The sequence below is a fragment of the Panthera leo genome, chromosome D3, assembly GCF_018350215.1.
Source record: "Panthera leo isolate Ple1 chromosome D3, P.leo_Ple1_pat1.1, whole genome shotgun sequence".
Lineage (NCBI taxonomy): Eukaryota > Metazoa > Chordata > Mammalia > Carnivora > Felidae > Panthera > Panthera leo.
In genome coordinates, this window is record NC_056690.1 from 65,404,581 (window position 1) to 65,426,786 (window position 22,206).

Sequence of the window (22,206 nt, forward strand, 5' to 3'; positions counted from 1 at the left end):
CTCATATTCCAGTTCCCTCAGCCCAATACTCTGAGCTCTGTTTCTTCCATGCAGTGAGATCACAGATTTCTGGCTTCTACTTTTCTGGGTCCATGTTCAGAAAGTGCTCCCAGCCAAAAAAAAATAGGGATATGGAGGCCTCATGAGTTTCCTTATCTCTAGAATCACAGCCCATATTATCTCTTGTCCAGTGCCTGAAAACAGTTGCTTCATATTTTGTGTTCAGTTTTATATTTGTTTCCAGGGAAAGGGTAAGTCTAATACCTATTACAACATTGTGGCTGGAATGAAGTCAATGATCATTTTAAATTATTCAGAATTGCCCTGTACTCAAGGAAACATACGTTAGGGGCCTCTGTCTTTGCACCAGCTGTTATCACCCCCAGGAAAAGGAGTGTGTTAGTATCGCTCACAGCCCCCAAACAGCATATCAGGAATAGTTCCTATGGGAACTAAATCAAGGTGACTTCCCAGGGCAATTCATGTGACAGGAAATGAGGACACTTTCACTTTATATACATAATTGAAAACTTTATGTTCATTTAGTAGCTGAGTAGTGTTTCTGTTCAGGCTGCTATAATGAAATACCATGGATGGGTGGCTTATAAACAACAGAAATTTATTTATCATAGTTCTGATGGCTAGGAAGTCCAAGATCAAGGTGTTGGCAGATTCACTGTCTGGTGAGAACCTGCTTCTTGGTTCAGAGATGGCTCTCATATGTCTCTTGCCTCACATGGGGAAGGAGAAGAGAGTTCCTTGGGGTGTCTCTTTGGGGTAGAGCATTAATCCCATTCATGAAAGCTCTGCCCTCATTACCTAATCACACTGTGTTCCCAAAGACCTCATTCCCTAAAACCATCACATTAGGGTTTAGGACTTCAACACATGAATTTTGGAGGGCCATAAACATTCAGTCCATCACACCCGTGGAATCAGAGGATCATAAGACCATGGTTCAAATAAGGTACTTAGTGGCATTCTTCTATACCTACTGTTAGCAAGTGCAGGAATGAACTGGGATGAGGAGAGATCCTCTGGGGTCAAGTTCAATGGAAGCTGATATATACATTTTTCCTCTTCATGAGCCTAACGGGTCATTCTCAAAGTCTTTCTTTAAGTGATAGAACCATCTCTCCCCAACCCCTACACTCATAAATGAAATCCTTTGCAGGGCTGTTATGTTTATTTGAGGGTTAAAAGAATGATGTGGAGCATCTCTCTTGCCCCATCCACTGGCTATAGTTCAGAAATGTCTTTACAAAATCCTAGGACTCTATGGAACACATTTGAAAACCACTGAACTAGAACATATCCTGATAATATCAGAGCCTCCCTAGTCCCTAACCCAGACCCCTGTCTTTGATATAATCCAGTGATTCTCAACTTTGTCTGCCCATTGGGATAACCAAGAGCTTTGAACAAAGTACTACTGTTCAGACCCCACTTCTAGAATGCAGATTTAATTGGTCCAGGTCAGATCCCAGGCATGGTATTCTTTATGAAGCTTCCTAATGATTCTAACGTACAGCCAGGGTTGAGAAGCTTTCGTCAGACATTTTCTGGTTACATTCCTTGTCTCCCACACTCAGTTCTTGCTCAGGCTCGAGCACTTGCTTTGAGCCTCAGAGATAAATGTCAGGATACCCCAGGGCTCTGGGTATTGGCCTGCATGAGTTGGGGAAATAGAAATCCCAGGGTGGGAGGTCATGAACATCTGCATTCCAAAGTCTTTCTGGGAGGACAGCATACTCATCCACCCACACCATTGACTTTTCTGCCCACCTCACCTTGCAGTGTACTTGGAATATCTGAACAGGGTACAATGTTAGAGTGTCTTACTATGTAAGTTATAAAGAGTTCAGAGAGCAAAACAAGAATGCTCACTGGTGCCAGATTGCATATCCTAACAGGCCTATGGTGATTTGTTCTGCACATTTACCACCAAAATGTGCTACAGATGTCATGGCAACCACAGAAGAGCCCCACCCCAGAGGAATTATAGTATTGAAACATTAGATCAGTGCTTTTAAAACTTGATTGTGCTTCAGAATTATCTGGAGAGCATGTTAAAATGCACATTCCTTGGTCCCACTCTAGAAGATTGCAATCAGTAGATCTGCAGTGGGGCCCAAGGATCTGTATTAACAACCAGTACCTTAGGTATTTCTGGTACAGTGGTCCAGGATCTCATCTTGAGAAGCATCAGTTGCCAAATTAAGAGCAAAAGTTCCCCTCATTCCTTCATACCCAGGCATATTTTCCTACTCTTGTAAAGCAAAATATCTTACAAACAGTAAATTTAAATTATCAGTGTCAGCAGAAAGTAGCACAAACACAGCTAACCCAAAAGAGTAGTTTATCTCCCACAAAGTCATGCTTGATTTTTGATGAGTTATATGATTTTTCTCAGACCCAAATAGCCCTCTTCTCTCATTGTGACAACCCTTACTTTAGATAAGCCATAGATAAGACTGGGTGACTCATTTTCTTCCCATTTTTATGGATTTTTCAAGTTTTTATGCAGTGATCTCATGCTTGTTCTTAAAAGTAGACAAAAATCAAGTGCTTTTTACAAGGTAATCTAACTTACGCAAAATTTAAATGTATATGATCTATTATACATTGTGAAGTTATCCACTTCACAAAATAATTCTTCACATTGCAGAAGAACTTGCTTCCATAAACACATCCTTTAGAAGAGATATCTGTGTAGTTTTCAGAATGGTGGTTCAGTGATGAGCATTTGGCATCTAGGCTGAAGGGGCCCGGAAAACATTTTTCTTATAAAAGTAAGCCACACCTTCAAAGTGACTGTATGTTTTCAAACAGTTCACGGGGGGTGGGGGAACAGCCAAGAGAAATGCTGGGCTTAGTTGGTACTAAAAGTTTTCCACAAAATAATGAGCCCAATGTAGAATTCCATCAGGACTTGCCTTATTTGGTAACCATTTTAGGCAACACCCCTGCCATGGATGAAAGGTAGCAAAGAGGCTTTAAAGATTCAGGTCTTACTCCCAGAAAAATGTAGAATCTAAGGGGGAGATGGAAACATGTGCTAAGTAGGTCAATAAAGCCCTCAGTCAAAGACCCCCCTGGGGAGACTGACTGCAGGAAGGGTGGGAGGGGGAGCCCCTAGTTTGCCCCAGCCAGCATTGAGCTAAGGGCCTGTTTTGCCACGTCCATCTCTGTCTCAATGGAGTAAGTACTCAATTCGCAGTGAAGGACATATTGGAACTGACAGCCTTACCATTGTGTATATAATATGTCATGGCTGACAGATGAAGAAATGGGATTCCGTGAAATGCAATGGGATATAGCCATCAGCCAAGGCTGGAGAAAAGCCGTGTTCTCCTGGACCCCTTAGAGAACACTCCTCAGTTCTCTTTGCCCCTTCACTGCAACCCATCTCAGTGCAGGGTTTAAAGCACCATTTCCCCCCATTAGTCCTGATCCTTTGTTGTGCTTCCCTTTTGTCCACCCTGCCCTTTGATTGTGCAGCTCTCCCAGCAGGGCAAATTGCAGCTGAAATGGTAGAAACAATGAGATCAGGCAGTGTCCAGATGGAGGCACTGGGAACCAGGCACACTTAACTGCATTACTTTCAGCCGGTCTGCCCTGGGTATAAGTGAGCAGGCCCCACCTTTCAACTGCCGGAGTGAAATCCACCCTCCTGACAGTCACATGGCCTTCCCCAAAGGCAGAGTTAATTGGAAAGTGAAATAATTAACAGGAGATGAGAGAGAACTAAGTAAAAATTGCATTGAAGGGGAGTTACTTTGCAAATGCCTTTAGTCCTTAAGTATTGGGGAAGGATTTTTTTTGTTGTTCAACACCTAATGCATTTGAGCGCTCCAATTTCCTTATAAGCATTATCAAATGAATGATTGGCAGTTTATTGTCTTCTGTGTGCAGCCACATATTTTATCATGGCAATAGGCATCTCAAAAGTGATTTTGCTTATTCACTCAACAAACATTTATTGGGAACTTTCTGGGTGGTTTGCTTTGTAGTAGGCATAGGGGATAAGAAGATAAATGAGTCTCTGACCTCAAAGTACTTACAGTCTAGGAGAGGGAGACAGAAAAGTACACAAATAATGACACAAAGCATTATGGGGATTGTGATCGATGTCTTTATGAGAGACAATGGTGTTTGCAGAAGGAAATGGCATAAGGAATTAGGCTGCAGGGGGTAACTGTGTTTGAGACAATATGTTATAATATACAGGCCATTAATCTCACTATTGATAAAAAATGAAATATCCCCATAGCAAAATGTGTGTTCCTTCATTTATTCAATAAATGTTTGTTGAGTGCCTACTACTTGCCAGGTACTGTGCTTGGTACTCGTGTGATGGTGTGTACAGGCTAGAAAGGGAAACGGGCTTTAATTCAATTAATGCACAAATCAAATGTAAAATTAAAACTAAAATAAAAGTACAACAAAGATGACATACCTGTTTTCATGAAAACTTCTAACAGGAGTACTTCTCTAAGGTAGGGAGCCTCCCTACAATCGAGCTGAGATTCAAACGTGAAGAGTAATAATTAAGGATTCTGCTAGATTCCAAGAAGAAAAAGACGGAGCAATCGAGGGAAACTGGTGGGATCAGAGACCAAAATTCCAGTTTCACTACGAAGTCCCAGTGTGGACTTCAGTGACCAGATCTAGAAAAGTGTGGGGAGGTGTGGCAAGAAAGTTGGGAGGGGGGCAGGGGAAACGGGTGACTGTAAGTCCTGCTTTGCCGGAGTCCAAACTAGGAACTCAGATTTTTTTTTTTTGCACTGTAATGTTTAAGAAGTGCCAGCACTAACTCTCAGAAGTGTTCTAGTATGAGTTACCGCTTATACTATTGCACTAAAGAGTGAGAAATTTTGTTTCCAAGCCCTTTTGTAGACCTGTCATCCTGTGAGTACATACACAGTGCCAACTAAAATCTAAAGTACAAATGACAAATTAGCAGAGCCCTGATTCATAAAAGATAAGTGGCATTCAACATTTTATGCCATGAATAAGATTCCTGTATTTTTTAAAAAATGGGACAGCAGCTTATGTCCACAGCAGTAATTTCTAGCAAAGTCAAGTGCAGGATTAGTCTAGATGTTGATGATTAGTGATGTCCCCTAAAACACTGCAAGATGAAGAAAAAGTAAATACAAAAAAGTAAATTTTTGTCTTAATTTTCTCCTAGGCACTTATAGGCTTAGCCTGGGGAGACTGTCTCATGATACTTAAAAAATAGAGTCCAATACTGGAAGTATAAACAGGATTTCACAAAATCAGGGAGGCAGAAAATAACTCTAGGGATTCCAGGAACCACTGTGAAAAAAACCCTACTTGCTTTACTGCATTGAATTTTACCCATAATGGTTTCTGACACCTGTGTTTTGATTCTTAATAGGGACTATAAGCAGTGTTTTCTAATGAAGCGTAAATGCTAGAACATCAATGGCAAATAGGCACAGATCGATGATAGAAACATGGGTAGATACATAGATAAAGACAGATACATATTACAGGTTAAAACTTCCTAAGTCCACTAAGCCAACCATCATTTACTTCTCAGTGGAGATATTATCCAAAGCTTTCTTCAATTTACTAGTATTTTCCATTCTTTAACACATCTTAGGATAATGCATCCTGTATGTTTACTGCTTGTGTTTATAAAACAGTACTTACGATAAACTTTGAAGAATGCTTCTTTACACTGGTAGCATGGCTTAAAATCTATCTGCAATAATGTTAGTGTATCTACATTAAAAAAAATTGGGTTAATGTCTTGGGCAAGCTGGGTGGCTCAACCAGTTGAGCATCCACCTTCAGCTCAGGTCATGATCTCCCGGTTCATGAGTTCAAGTCCCTCATTGGACTCGCTGCTGTCAGCACATATCCTGCCTCCAATCTTCTGTCCCCATCTCTCTCTGTCCTTTCCCAGCTTGTACTCTCTATTAAAAATAAATCAACCTTAAAAAACCTTTTAATATCTCAAAAAGACATTCATTAACTACTCCCTCTGTGACTTTGTAGGCACTGGTTATGTCTGGCCTCTAGCACAGGTTCTGCCTTTCCGGACTGAAGGGTCAGTCCTCAGGAAGGTGCCGAAGTCTAGAGACTTTCCTGTAGAATTCATGCTGGGAGAAGCACAGCTGACAGGGTTGGGAGCAGTGATCTTGAGTGACTGTGCATTTTTTTTTGACCCATTTATGTCCACGAGACTCAAGGTTCCTTTTGAGATTGTCCAGGAGTTTTCTCAAGAAAGCTGTCAGTGCCTAACCTGGGTTTCAGGATGCCTCAGCATACTAACTCCCAACACCACACCGCTCCTAAAAGTCAGAAGGGTGGAAGGTCTTTTGAGTTTCTTTCCTACTCCATTTCTTCTTCTCCATGTCCTTGACTGGCTCCCTTGTCTTCACACAGTCTTCAAATTCCCCCCTTAGTTCCTCAGCTTGTGCTGTTTTTCCTTGTTGCAGTGGTTCCCAGTGAACTACTTGTTTGAGCACAGAGATGCTAAACTCCCAGGTAAAGTGCAAACAGAAATGAACTTCAGTAGGAGGAAGCAAAGGAAGGACATGAGTTGGAGGGGAAGCTGGGACAGAAGTAAGAGGCAGCTTGAGTTAGGCAAAGGGACCGGGGAGTTGGAAAGTTCACATTCTCTCCTGGGCTCTGCCACCATAGGCAGGACTCACCATTAGAAAAGTTTCAGCTTTTTCATTCATACAAGTCGGGCACCAAGCTAAGTGACCTGCAGGGCCTGTCCTCTATGCTGAGATTGCATTCAACCAAAAGATCGGTAAAAGTTCCTATTGTTAAGGGGGATAAAGATGGTGATCAAAGCATCCTTATTAATGTTCCAAATCTGTGCCACATGTTTTTACTTCTGCAAATGAGAAAACTTTCAAAACCATTCTGGAATTAAAGGTGGCCATTACCAACTTTCAAATAATAAAGCCTTTTGACATTGAATTTTAAATATCTCCAACATGCTCATCTTTGTTTCTCTCTCTCTCCTTCTCCACCTGCCCCACCTTTAGGCTTACGAGCGGCCACAGAAACACTCAGCTCTCCACTATGACCCAGGCCTCCCACAGGACGTCACCAGTGACACCTTAAAACCAAAGCACCAGCAAAAAAGCAGCAGCCAGAACCACATGGACTGGTCCACCAACTCTGACAGTGGACCTGCCACTCAGAATTGCTTCATCAGTCCAGAGTCTGGCAGAGAAACTGCAAGCACCAGCAAGATCCCTGCTCTTGAGCCCGTGGCTTCCTTTGCAAAGGCCCAGGGTAAGAAAGGCAGTGCAGGGAGCACATGGAGTCAGTTGTCCAACAGCAGCAAAGATCTGCTCTTGGGAGGCGTGGTCCCATCCCCAGGCAGCCACAGCTCACCAGCCCCACCCAGCAGCTCTGTCGAGTGCAATGGGCTTCAGCCCTTGGTAGATCAAGATGGCGGAGTTGCAAAGGAGCCCCCAGAACCACCTACTATAGGCAGCAAGAAAAAGTCCAGTAAAAAAGATGTGATAAGTCAAACCATATCAAACCCGGACCTGGACTGGGTCAAGAATGCCCAGAAAGCATTTGACAATACAGAAGGGAAAAGGGAAGGCTACTCTGCAGATAATGCCCAAGAGGCATCACCAGCCAGGCAGAACACGAGTTCTGTCAGTAATCCTGAAAATGACTCAAGTCATGTCCGGATTACTATCCCTATCAAGGCACCCTGTCTAGATCCAACCAGCCATAAGAGGAAAAAGAGACAGTCCATCAAAGCAGTGGTGGAAAAGATCATGCCAGAGAAAGCCCTGGCTTCTGGAATCACTATGAGCAGTGAAGTGGTTAATAGGATACTCTCCAACCCTGAGGGAAATAAGAAAGATCCCCGTGTCCCTAAGTTGAGTAAAATGATAGAGAACGAGTCCCCCTCAGTTGGCCTTGAAACAAGTGGAAATGCCGAGAAAGTCGTTCCAGGAGGTCTGTCTAAGCAGCGGAAGCCACCCATGATCGTGACGCCTCCAGCGTGCACAGACCACTCTCCATCGAGAAAGCTGCCAGAAATCCAGCATCCCAAATTTGCTGCAAAACGGAGGTGGACATGCAGCAAACCAAAGCCCACCAGTATGCTTCGGGAGGCAGTCATGGCCACCTCCGATAAACTGATGGTGGAACCGCCATCTGCCTATCCCATCACCCCATCCAGCCCTCTGTACACCAACACAGACAGTCTTACTGTGATCACGCCAGTCAAGAAGAAGCGGGGGCGGCCGAAGAAGCAGCCTTTGCTCACGGTTGAGACGATTCACGAGGGGACTTCTACCAGCCCGGTCAGTCCCATCAGCCGGGAGTTCCCTGGCACGAAGAAAAGAAAGAGACGACGCAGTTTAGCTAAGTTGGCCCAACTAGTGCCAGGAGAGGACAAGCCCATGAGCGAGATGAAATTTCACAAAAAAGTTGGAAAGCTTGGGGTGTTGGATAAGAAGACCATCAAAACTATCAATAAGATGAAAACACTCAAGAGAAAAAATATCTTGAACCAGATCTTGTCCTGCTCCAGCAACATTGCTCTGAAGGCTAAAGCTCCCCCAGAGACCAGCCCTGGGGCAGCAGCCATCGAGAGCAAATTGGGCAAGCAGATTAATGTCAGCAAGAGGGGAACCATCTACATTGGCAAGAAGAGGGGCAGGAAGCCAAGAGCAGAGCTGCCACCCCCATCTGAGGAACCCAAAACAGCCATCAAGCACCCAAGGCCTGTTTCTAGCCAGCCGGATGTTCCAGCCGTGCCTTCCAACTTTCAGTCACTTGTGGCGTCTTCACCAGCAGCTATGCACCCACTTTCAACACAGTTAGGTGGGTCAAATGGCAACCTGAGCCCCGCCAGCACTGAAACCAATTTTTCAGAGTTGAAAACTATGCCAAATCTCCAGCCTATCAGTGCTCTTCCAACCAAAACCCAAAAGGGAATACACAGTGGAGCCTGGAAGCTGTCTCCCCCCAGGCTGATGGCCAACTCACCTTCCCACCTTTGCGAGATTGGGTCACTCAAGGAAATAACGCTGTCCCCCGTGAGCGAGTCGCACAGTGAGGAGACGATCCCAAGCGACAGCGGCATTGGGACGGACAACAACAGCACGTCTGACCAAGCAGAGAAGAGTTCAGAATCCCGACGGAGGTACTCTTTTGACTTCTGCTCCCTGGACAACCCGGAGACCATTCCGTCTGACACCAGCACAAAGAACCGGCATGGCCACCGGCAGAAGCATCTCATGGTGGACAACTTCCTGGCCCATGAAAGCCTCAAGAAGCCAAAGCACAAGAGGAAACGGAAAAGCCTGCAAAATCGTGATGACCTTCAGTTTCTGGCAGACCTGGAAGAGCTCATCACCAAGTTCCAGGTGTTCAGGATCTCCCACCGGAGTTACACCTTCTACCACGAGAATCCGTATCCCAGCATTTTTCGGATTAATTTCGATCACTATTACCCGGTGCCATATATCCAGTATGACCCGTTGCTCTATCTTCGCAGGACTTCAGACTTGAAGTCAAAGAAGAAGCGTGGTAGGCCTGCAAAAACCAATGACACCATGACAAAGGTGCCTTTTTTACAAGGGTTCAGCTACCCTATTCCCAGTGGAAGTTACTATGCACCCTATGGAATGCCTTACACATCAATGCCTATGATGAACCTTGGTTATTACAGTCAGTACCCAGCTCCTTTGTACCTGTCGCACACACTTGGAGCAGCTTCCCCATTCATGAGGCCAACAGTGCCACCACCTCAGTTCCACACAAGCTCCCACGTGAAGATGTCTGGTACAGCTAAGCATAAAGCAAAGCATGGAGTGCACCTGCAGGGACCTGTCGGCATGGGCCTCGGCGACATGCAGCCATCCCTGAATCCTCCCAAGGCGGGCAGTGCCGGTCTGTCCAGCGGTCGGCTCCACAAGAGAAAACACAAACACAAGCATAAGCACAAGGAAGACCGGATCCTGGGGACCCATGACAACCTGAGTGGTCTCTTTGCAGGCAAAGCCACAGGCTTCTCCAGCCACATCCTGAGCGAGCGGCTGAGTAGTGCGGACAAGGAGCTCCCACTAGTGAGTGAGAAGAATAAGCATAAGGAGAAGCAGAAGCACCAGCACAGTGAAGCCGGCCACAAAGCTTCTAAGAACAACTTTGAGGTGGACACCCTGTCTACACTGTCACTTTCTGATGCCCAGCATTGGACACAGGCCAAGGACAAAGGTGACTTGAGCAGTGAGCCTACAGACTCGTGCACAAAGAGGTACTCTGGCAGTGGTGGGGATGGTGGCAGCACCCGACCCGAGAGCCTGGACGTGTTCAGTGACATGACCCCTTCAAATGACAAGTGGGACAGTGACATGAGCGGGAGTAAAAGGAGGAGCTATGAGGGCTTTGGGACATACAGGGAAAAGGACATCCAAGCCTTCAAGATGAGCCGCAAGGAGAGAAGTTCTTATGACTCCTCCCTGTCTCCAGGTAAGGCCGTGTTTCTCCTCAGACCGAGGCTGTCTTATTATTTCAGTGCTGGCCTTTGCACGTCAGGAGTCTGCCATCATTGACACATTGTATTCACTAGTTTGCAGAGAGGTAGGGACCAGGTGGAAATGGGCGTTCTTCACATGTGACTTTGCAGCACTATTTATACACGGGTTATTTGGTATTTACTGCCTTTCCTCTCAGAGTCATTGCCTTGGGATCCATGGGCCTAGAGACAGCCCCAGTAGCTACCTAGACTACAACCACACCCACTGTGTGTATGCTTTCTATTAGAGATGCTATGCTTAAGTCCTCATCCAATCTGATGGTGCGGTTTGTTAGTGGCATAAACCCTCTGAAACTCACTAAGAATGCCAGTAAGATCCCAAGAATGTCAATGCTGGATGGGAGCGATATCTAGTTCATCTGGCATGCTGCCTCCAGAAGTCCCACATCCTAGGTGAGAAGTCTACAGCAGAGCCATTGGAAGCTGCCCACCTGTGCATCCTCAAGTGTACCTAATGAGGGAGCCATAGCTCCAGGCTGTCTTGTCCTCATTTTGTCCATGGGCATTTGATAAGCTTCCCTGAGGAGACCCCACTCATCATTTCCCCGCATGAAGGGGAGGGAGCCTGGCTGAAAGGTGTTGCAAGCCTCCTGCCCCTACGGGAACTTACTGCTGCATCTCTTGGCATGTCTGCTGGGAGTGGGATTTTGCCCACTGATTGCTAAACTTGAAGTACTGGTTGCTGTTAGAAAGAGCTCATTCCTTGTCAGTTGCTGGCAGAATTTCCTTGCTAACGTTCCCACCCACACAGACCTTCCTTGCCACAGAAGCTTGATACTTCGTTGTAAGTATCCCTTTGTCCCTGTCCAGACATCATGAAAGTGATAAGTCTCTTGCAGAACAGAACAGTTGTTTACGAGGAAAACAGCAGAAGCTCCTTTTCTAGGAGCTACAGAAGCTGAAAGGATTTCTCATGCTCCCTCTACCCCCAGATAGTACAAGCACTCTGGCCACAGTCTGCTTTTAAAAGACTAGTCATCTTTATTTCAGGTTTGGGTGTAGTGTTTCTCCTCTGTTTGTGATGTGTACCTCTTCCCTGCTGGGTAGTCCATCATGAGTGAAGGTGAGGGCAGTGTATTCATGAGGAATTAGAGTCATTTTTCTAGGCCAGCAGACTTCAGAAGAAATATGATTATGAGTTGGAAACCACTTAAAGATTGCCTCAAATTACCACTAGCTTGTGAGTTGCTGTAGTGGTGGATGTTCTCCTTGGTTAATGAAGAGACCAATTAGCAGTCATGTCTCCTACTGAAGGTGATAAATGGCCCACACTTCATAATTGCCCAAAGTGGATAAATTGCCCAAAGTGGATGTTCTCATCTAAGTTTCTCTGTTTCTCATCATCAGACTTTGTTGAAAGTATTTGTTTTTTTCTACACAAAGCTCAAATTAAGCCCACCTGGACGGAGTTGCTAGATTAAACTTTTACATGAGAAAAACTATTGCTCTCTTTCAATATGGTGAAATTGATCCACAGGTCCAACACCAGCCATGGACACAGGGTTTTCTTCATTTTTGTATTTTCTTGGCATTATTTAGCAAAACAGTAATGTTGCCATGTTATTACTAAGAAGCTACAAGCAAGGATCCTAACTTAACAGACCTGAGAAGCAAGATCTTAGAAGCTAAAATCTCTATCCATCATTGCTTATTAGATTTCTCAGCAGTCATACCAAGATTTTTCTCTGGTTGGACTACATTTCCGGGTGCTGGTTGACTTCATGAAGGTTCCCAGATAGAGATCCATCTCTGATCCTTGTGTGTCTCTGAAGGTGCCCACCCTCTTAGCCATACAGTTCTATCTGGGTTTGCATTCACATGATGGCATTACTTTCTTCAAAATTCCCCTTCCTCTCCCTATCTTATTCATTCTTTACTCTGCCACATCAGGTGAAAAGAAACCAGCATTATGACAAGTGTCATAAAAGAAAGCTGGGTTCAACCTAATTGGGTATTAATTGGGTACTCTGTGATGTAGGACCTTAGGCATGGCATTCTGTTTCTTTGGGTTAGTGTCTACTCATCTGTATCTGACAGGGTTGGGCCAGACCTCTTTCATATAGCATGTTTCAGTTCTTAAAGCCATTTCGCATGCATTTCTTGATGACACCCTGCAATCTTAGAAGAGAGGTATTTTCATTTCTATTTTACAAATACATTGAGGTTCAGAGATCAAGTGACCTGCTCGGGTTTAGAAAGCCATTATTTATGATTTTAAGCCCAGGGCTTTGGCCATCGCATTGCAGCTTGAACACAGGCCACCAATAGTTAAGCCAAGTCTAGAACACAGGTCCTGGTCCTCAGCTCAGTACTCATGTATTCCTCTATGGCCCTTCCTCTCAGATATCCATCCATCCCCCAATTACATGCCTTTCCCTAAGGCATCTTCACAGCGATTATGTGATAATTACAGAAGAGAGTAATTAAGGAAAGACCACATCCCTGTATTCAATTCCCAACCAATGAAAAAGGACCCCTAATGGCCCAACCTTTTCTAGACATTAGCCTGGAAATGTCTACCTGGACAGGCTTCCACCTCTGCTCCTACTGCAATCCAGTTCTCAGAGTTATTTTTGCTACTGCTTTGTGCTTACTCTGTGTTATATTTTTTTCTTCTTCAGCGTTTTAGTGAATCATAGTTGTTGGTGGTTTCTATATCTATATGAGTTATGTCTGTTGTCCCTACACATTTTGTTGAATATGTTACTGGAGGAGATCAGATTCTCTATCACTCCCCTCCCTTCCAAACCTTGGCCTCATCTCACCTGTATTCCAAATGTCCCCTCTATTTCTGAACCCCAAAAGCATCAGGGACAAAATGCCTTTAGCAGCACTTGGAATTCAATGTCAGAGTTTGTCAAGACTCCCCGAAGAGTGCTCACCTTAATGTGACACACTTGAAGGAACACCAAGTCCCATTAAAAGGTGGAAGGCAGGTGGAGTGAGACTGAGGTTACTGGAGGCATTAAAACCTTTAAGAGACTTTACCTGAGTCGAGGTGTCTCTTCTGTGGATGATACTGAGGGTCCTGCTTGGAAAAAAGTATCAGTATTCCTCACAATTTCTCTCCCTCTACCTTTTCTTTCTCCACTCTGGATTCATTCCCTTAGCATCCCAATGTCCTATTTCACATGAGCTAGTCTTTTCTAAAATAGATATGACATAAATATAGATGCCATTCTTTAGCCTGTTGAGGGCCAGATTTAGGAGCTAAGTCAAGAGAGGACTTTGAGCATTCCCTGAGATCAGAGCTGTTGGAAGACACCATATAAATGGAAGTCATTACCATTATGGAGACAGAAATTAGAGACTTCATTTAGCAATAGCAATAGTTGCACACTCCATTTCCTCTTTCCTGCTTGGAAAATCATTCTTTCTCCAACCCCCTTGGCCCAGCAGATGGATGCATTGTCTTGTTAGCCCCCTTACAACACACCTGGAGCTTAGAAGTCACATGGACTCTTTACCATTTTTCTCTATTTTACCCCTTCTGCTTTGTTTGTTTGTTTGTTTGTTTCAGAAGGCAGTGGACCTTTTGATCTGTTTTCTAAATGGATACCATCTGCTAAATCTCCATTTATAAAAATGCTTGTCTGGGACCAAATAATGGATAAGCAGTGGGAAGGTGCCATCCACAGATACCCAAAGCTGGAAGGAGCCTGATGGGCCCTCATGTGCGCCTTTCTCCCACCAGGCATCACCATCTTTAGTGCACTGACATGCTGCAGATTCCTAGAAGAGCAATCCTGTCCAAGTTTGATAACACATAGTCAGAAGGACGCCACATGCTCTCAAAGCCAACTTCTCCTTAGGTGGTGGAAGAGGTCTGTAGTGTGAGTGATGTTCTCCCCATTCATACCACTTAGAAACAATTTTTGCATATTTTGACCTAATATTATGCTGGGAACTTCAGAAATAGATGCCCAAGCCAAGAATAATACAAAACCCTCCTCCAATCAGGCATCCAGATGAGGAAATTAGCCACATTGATGAAATGTCATGAAAACTATATAAAAGAACTATGTGTGAGGAATGTTTTCTACAAATAGAATAGAGGGAAGAAGAGGTCTCATGGGAGAAAAAGTTAAGACCAGGAAAAAAGAAAGTGAAAAATAAAAAGATGATGAAGTGCAGTCTGTTTAATCTTAATCCAGGTTGAATTCTGGGTCATCCTGTGGGAGGAAATGAAAGATTAATTAGCTAATGGCTGCTGTGTGGTTTAACAGGATTATGAGCACCTGGCCCAGTCTTGTCTCCTCCACTATTCAGCTGAAAGACCTCTTCATCTTTTTCACTCTGTTTTCCCAAGTGGGACTGTGGTAGGAAAAGTTCTGACCAGATCTCATAGTCTCAGATTCTAAAAGTCTCAAATTTATACAGTGCAGCTTGAATGCAAACATATATGCACATGCATGTGCACAAACATACAGATTGGATAGTTAGGAAGAAAGTGCTCAATCGCCAACTTGGCCAATTAACTAGCTGTGCAATGAAATTTCCAAACAGATCCCTCTGGTCTGTGTATTAAATTATAGGACTCACCACCATTCATCTTTGGCTCCAGCCACTTCCTCTAGCCATTTGATTTCACTTTTCAAAAAGGTGGAACTCTCCATACCTGATCCCCCACCAACAAGTTAGCTCATTCCTTTTCTGTGCTGAACCCACAGTCATCACCTTCGAAAAAAGATTAGAGCACTTGTGTGACCCATTGCCTGGGAACAGACAGAGCATGTTTGCATTTGTATTTAGACTCAGAAGTAAAAGAATCTTAACAATGTAGTATAAACACCTCATTTTGCTGATGAGTACATTGAGGCTTAATAAGGTCAAGTGACTCACCCAGTGATACATACCTAATTGGCAGAAGAGCTCAAACCCAGAAGCTTAACATCAGGGAGAGGGAGAGGGAGAGGGAGAGGGAGAGGGAGAGGGAGAGGGAGAGGGAGAGGGAGAGGGAGAGGGAGAGGGAGAGGGAGAGGGAGAGGGAGAGGGAGAGGGAGAGGGAGAGGGAGAGGGAGAGGGAGAGGGAGAGGGAGAGGGAGAGGGAGAGGGAGAGGGAGAGGGAGAGGGAGAGGGAGAGGGAGAGGGAGAGGGAGAGGGAGAGGGAGAGGGAGAGGGAGAGGGAGAGGGAGAGGGAGAGGGAATAAAAGAAAAAAAAACTAGAAAGGTGAGTTGTGGGAGTGATGTTAAGCTATATGTTTTCTTTTGCTGTGAGCTGTTGTAAAAGGTAAGCATCTATTTGACAATAATTTGGTTTCCAGGCTGTCTCGGGGGACCCATGTTTGGGACTGGAAACAATCTTTGTGGGCTCTGATGGAAGTCATTTTTTTTCCTTTCCTGTCTTAACAATTGCACATACTTATTTTATTGGGCCTCCCAAGGTTCCTCCTAAGGTTTTCTCTTGGAAACCAGGAATTAATCAAATTAAATGTTGTGACCCATAACTTTCTGGCAACGAAAGAAAAAAATCTTAGATTCCCAGCATCTCTTTTTCCACATTAAAATCAGAAATCAAGCCATTCTGCCTTTGGAGCAAGAAGTCCCCAGGCCATTTATCTTCCCACAGTTGGCAAACGCTCCCCTGTCCTGTTGGAAGTTTTTATTTATACCTTGTGGCTTTGGAGAATTATGCAGATTCAGGTGTGGGTGCAGAGAGCTTACAGTTTCAACAGACTTGGCTTTGATACAACATGGAGCCTTTCTTGGCTAGAGAAATCAATAAAGCATGCTTGCCAAAGACTGGTGTGTCACTGGGGCAGAGATGAGGATGGTGCCTTCAGAAAGACTTTCCAGAAACCCATCTCTTTCACTCTATAAACGAAAAGGTAATGAGACTGAATACTTGCTTGGATTGTGGCATAGGCTCGTGTCAGTATAACACTTAGTACAAATTGGCTGAATTCAAGGGGGTGATAACGACAAGCGAAAATGTAAAAAAGGATTTCTTTGGTGGCTGGTACACACACACACACACACACACACACACACATACATACACACGTTTGGTGCAGTCCTGGGGGAGGAATTCAAGGATTAATAAACTGGATGCTTATGCCCTCAAAGAATCACAATCCAGAAGTCTCTCCTGTTAATGCAGAGGAGGAAACTGGATGAAGCTGATCTTACAAGGCAGGCTATAAGCGCCATCAGAAGCCACAGAGGAAGCTCTGGGGCTGCCCAAATGAGGGTAAGCCACCTCCATGTTTTCAGTACAAGTACAGCAGTGGAATCAGAAATGCTTCTTTGCAGTAGTTGCTATTTAAGATGGGTCTTGATGGATGGAAGAAGCTTTGGAGAGTGGAAATAGTAGAGGACTGAAGGGAGGTGGAGGTGAGGTGGTGAAGCAAGCACAATGTGGAAAGGAAGCCATGTAAACAAAGGTATTTAGGTGGAAGTACCCAAGAAACATTTGAGAAATGGTGTTTACTCCAGTTTTGTTGAGGATAGGATCTGCAGTTGGGGATCATGACAGATAAGGCCAGAAAAGACTGTTGTCCTCATGGGTTAGGGTTTTTTTTCCCTACACTGTGAAGCTTGTGCTTAATGAAGTAGGCAGTGGGAAGTCATTTTTTAAATAGGCAAAAGTCATGAAATGACCAAATTATACTTTGTCTTTCTTTCCTGAACACTCTTTCCCACTAGTCTGGGTTGAGCCAACCTGCTCCATCTTTGGTCTTTCCGTACGATATGCTAATTATCCATGTCTTATTTGGGTTGTACCCACCACCCTGCTTTCCTTCCCTACCCTAGCGCCCACATTATAAGTAGCATAAAAATATCACTACTCAGGTGAGTCATTCTTAATTCATCTCTTTTCTTCTCTAGCTAAAGTCAAAGATGATTCCAATATGTTGTCTCCAAACAACTGGAAGAGTGGTAGCATATGAACAGAATTACAGAAATCAAAGAAAGAATCTGGTCGGTGTGCAAGAAATTGAGTTGCTAAGGCAGAAGTCAATAGTGCTGTGCAGAGCAAGAGAGAGAATTACAGAGAATAAAGAAAAGAGGGTGGAAGAGAGGACCCTGTGGCTCACCTTAAAGAGAGAAGCAGAATAAGAGGGAATCAGGAAAGATGCAGAGAAGAAATGCTAGAAATGTTGGAGGGAAACCAAGGAGTCAAAGAAGAATGCATTTAAGAAGAATGGGGTGGCCCTTAGGACCAGAAGCTTCAGAGAGTTCATGGGAGATGAGAATATGTATGAACATATCAGTGGTCCTGAAGCAACAGAAATTTTAAATATTATGTAATTAGTGCCTCATATGGTTACGGCTTGGTGGGCCATGTACCAAATACAAGTGATAAGAAGTTAAAGAATCAAGTGGACAATGAGAAAATGGGGGCTGTAGGTGCAGACAGTGAAAGTGGTTCTAGCCATGCTCCAGCTTCTAAGGAGATTTTATTTCTTATCAGCCTTTGATGGGAGGTGATGCATCCAATCTTAGTACGTCTTAAGCCTAATGTCCCCACGTCTGGGGGCATAAAAACAATGCGAGAACCTTTTATGCTGTGCCATTCTGCCTTTCCATGAAATCCATGTATAGAAAAGATAAAGGTTATAGTATTTGAAAAGAGGTAAGAGTCTAGGTCAGCTCCCCCTTCCCTGCCCCACAGACACTTGAGCACTTAATTTTTGATCATGGTAATATCTATTTGAAAACTCCTCTCTGTGGTACCATGGGTGTTGGCTGTGCTCCTGAGAACATATGGAAGATCAGTCCTGGCTGTCACAAGTTCTGACAAATGCATCTTTTATTGAACATTTACTATATGCAAAGTATTATAGACTAAAGCCCAATCGTTGCTCTTCCAGAGGTCTTCACTACTTTGCCGAATGAAGTATATATGCTGGCTCGTAAAGACCCTATATTCACAAAAATGATCAAGAGCTCTTTAGTTACTTAATATATATCACAGTGCCAGGGGCAGTTAGAGAGACCAGAAGAAAAAAAAGCAAGGAAGGGCTCCTACTTCAAGTTCCTTATACTATACTGAAGGGAGGCTAAGTTAGCATACATAAAGCAACCAGGGAATAAATGCAGACCAAATTTAATCCATGCTCAGTGGCCAACAGTGGGGGCCATAGGGATCCAGGATCAGGAAATATAATAGTATTCAAAAGACAAAATCCTAGAGCCAAGCCTTGGAGAGTGGAAGTGTAGTGGATGAGTGTGGCCACACGTGGTAAAGATGTGCAGTTGGGCATATGTGGGGGGTACAGGAAGGCACCTGGCTGATTGAAGTCTGCAGTTGGGTGGGAAAGGTTTTTAAGAGGCAAAGCTGCCATGCAGAGGATGTGAAACTGCATCCTGGAGGATGTACTGAGGAGGACACACTGACATTAAAGGGTGCTGGGCATGAAGGGTTTTGAGCTTGGTGCTAGCTTGGTGCTGGGTGCCAGGTAAAGTGATCAAGTGCCAGGAAACATGCCTATCCTCAAAGACTTTGTAAAGCTACCGGGAGACAAGAGATGGATATATACACATATGCAAAGCAATTAGACACAATAGTGAGAGTCTATACATTTAATGACTAGAAATAAAAACCCATTCTACAGGAAGAAAGGACCCATAAAGTAACTTTCAGAGTAATAACCTGCATGTTGTAAAAGCAAGTTGGTATTGGTGTTTGCCCCATTACATAAGGATTCAGAGCAAGTCAGAGGCATTAAGAGAGGATCGGTAGCACATCCCTCAGGCAGCCTCTGCTGTGGTGTTTGCACTCTTCTGTGAAGGGGTTAGGGAGCCTGGGAAGGTGGGCAGCAAGTCCATGTGGAGACAGGGCTCCCCTCGTTGATGGAGGATCTAAGGACACACAGAGATGAAAAGCTTTCCCCGAGGCTGCATCCCAGTCACCCTTACATCTGAACAGGGTGCTATGCTCTTCAAAGTGCATTTCCTTACTTTTATTTGATCTCCAGAATCCACTGAGGTTTGCAGATAGATGTTGCTCTCTCACTTGACAGGCAAGGAAATCAAAACCCAGAGGGTTAAAAGTCTTTGTCCAAAGTCACCGAACCGGTTTTGCACAGAAAAAGTGCTGGCTCCCAGGTTTCCTGATTTTTCTTATCAACTCCCTTTTCCACTAGATTTTCTATGTTGTTGACAAGGTCAATAATATGACTCAGCTTCTAAGTTATCCTTAAAGAACCGTTGCCAGTGGGTTAAATGGTGGAGCCCAGAATAAAGCACTAGCGATTTGGTGTTGGTTAAAATTAGTTTTTTATATAGAAGAAGCTCTTTGGACACAGGTTCAGCCAGGCACACGGTGTAAGGCTGATTCTCTGTGTAGAGACTGGGGAATAGATTCCCCAAATGGAGCATGAATATCCTGAAAATCACAAAGGAGTGTTTTGTGATTATTCACTAAACTACAAAACACTAAAACTAATATTAAAACTTTGTGGTTTTAAGGAAAAGTGTTACACAGTTTGAGGGACTTTATACATCTCCTAGCAAACACACAGAAACTTTCATCTTGAGAGTGATATATGCTAAAAATGAAAACAGAGTGGAACAAGGCCTTAAGGAAACAGTGGGATTGGGCTGTATCTCAAAAATTTGGAGAATTGTTAAGTTAGGAGACTAATCATCCCCTTTTCAATGTCCATGAGAACTTGGGGTGTGGGCTGAAAGAACCATTGTTCCAAAACAATTTGTCATGTCTTATATTCCAAGCAAGACCAGGAGGCCAGAAGCGTTCTTGTATAGGATATACTTTTTGTACTGTTAGTTATGTTTATACTTAACTTATCTACTCTAATTACACCATTGAAAAGTATCAAGTAGCTAAAATGTATAAGACATAGTTAGTACTGGGTGATGTTATGACTGTAAGTATGTAGGGGACACCTTGTCATCCTTCAATGGAGGTGTCATAGTCCTAGGATTCTGTGTCAGTATGACTTCTACAAACAACAAACCCTTTTAACACTAGATGTTATTTTTCTCTCTGAGACCCCAACAACAACAACGATAAAAATGGATTCCCCACCCATAGCATAAAGCAAATGAGCATTTGGAGAAACATTTATTGTGTCTTTCATTAACTAAAAACAAATACCTATTAGTGTAGAAAATTTCGAAAATTTAGGAAACCATGTATGAAAAAAGTCACTTATAATCTCACTAAATAAGCATTATGATAATGTAAATGCACAGGTGCCAGCTAGGGTCTTTCTGCCCCCCTCCCTTTCCATCCCTCCTCAGGAGAAGCTAGAGAAAGCCAACCCATACTCCCCTCCCCCAGTGTCCCTCCTTTTTCTCCATTGTCCCCACCACCACTTTGGTTGCCTGATTGTTTCAACTTTCTCTCAAGTACCTTTCCCAGAATTGACCACGATAACTTTTCCTTCTGCATTCTACATCATTGCCCAAAGACTATATATATATATATATATATATATATATATATATATACACATATATATATTTTTTTTTTAAATAAATGCAGCAGCAATTGGGCGTGAAAACCATCCATATTTCCACACTATCCTATTTAATATCTCCACAAGAATCCAAGTGCTAGGACAACAACCAGGAAGGGACACATTAGTCATGGCTGAAGATGCTTGCCAAAATGTTTTCCTAAGAATCACTGAGTTTTGAGTGTTTCTTTTCAGATTGGAATCTGACAAGGGGGAGGGATGCAGTAACTTTTCCAAAGCTTGAGATCCGCGACTCCACACCACAACAAGGACTGCTACCAGTCAGGGTGGGTTACAAATACCATGCCCACTTTACACACAGACACACACAGAACAACTCCAACTAGAGCTGCTCTTATTGGTCAGTGTTGCTGTCACTTATACTGAGAGCATTTAATGGGAAGGAGCCAGCGATTAATTATAGGACACAATTATTATCCAGTTGATAATAATTATAATAGTGGAAACTGTCCCAGTGGTCTTAGAGAGGATAATCTTGTTTCTGGGTTTCTTCTTCATCTTCTTCTGGTGAGGACTCTAAGCCATGACTCCTTCCAGGAAGTCCACCAGCATAGCACGTCTTGCCACCTGCACAGGGAAGTCACTCAGACCCCAGAAATGCTTCACTCATATGGGCTGGCTTTCCACTGGCCTCTGGCCAGTTGCACCATTTTGGTCTCTAGCACTTTTCCTCTACTTCATTTTTCATTTTGTTGATCCTTTTGGCAATAATCAACTCAGAGAAAAACTCTAATTTCATCTACCCTCCCCTTACAGCTCTAAGTAAATATATTCATTATTGAAATAGAAAAAGAAGAAAGGAATCGTTTCTCATGAAATATCTGGGAAGGCAACCATAGGTAAATGAATAATTGATGCCAGATGTAGAAATATAAAATCTTATTGCATGAAATCCAAAATTCTTTATCTGGCTTTAAAGAGCCTCCATTATCTACTGTCCCAGCCTCACCTTGACTCCTGATCATTTTCAGCTTATTCCCTTGCTGTGAGTTCTGCTAAATCTCCTCCTTATCCTACAGAAAATACCATAATTAGCCCTTCTTCTGAGTCTCCAACCACCACATTGTCTCCTTTCCACAGAACATCCTCTTCTTTTCTCTCTGGCTTCTGATCTTACTGAGTCATTTTCTTAGCCATTCTGGCGTCTCCTTCTTCTCTAATATAACCAATCCTAAAGTCTTCAGTTTCATTTCACTT

At 43.6% G+C, this 22,206-nt stretch overlaps 1 protein-coding gene across 3 annotated transcripts in view; it reads left to right on the forward strand.

The window, feature by feature from the left end:
- The window catches only part of SETBP1 (SET binding protein 1), a 375,264-nt gene that overhangs the window by 256,242 nt on the left and 96,816 nt on the right, over nucleotides 1-22,206 (forward strand). For all 3 annotated transcript variants that reach the window (XM_042911416.1, XM_042911418.1, XM_042911417.1), the window contains one exon: nucleotides 7,035-10,494. In XM_042911416.1, the coding sequence (XP_042767350.1) occupies nucleotides 7,035-10,494 (3,460 nt within the window). The remainder of the gene's footprint in view (nucleotides 1-7,034; nucleotides 10,495-22,206) is intronic.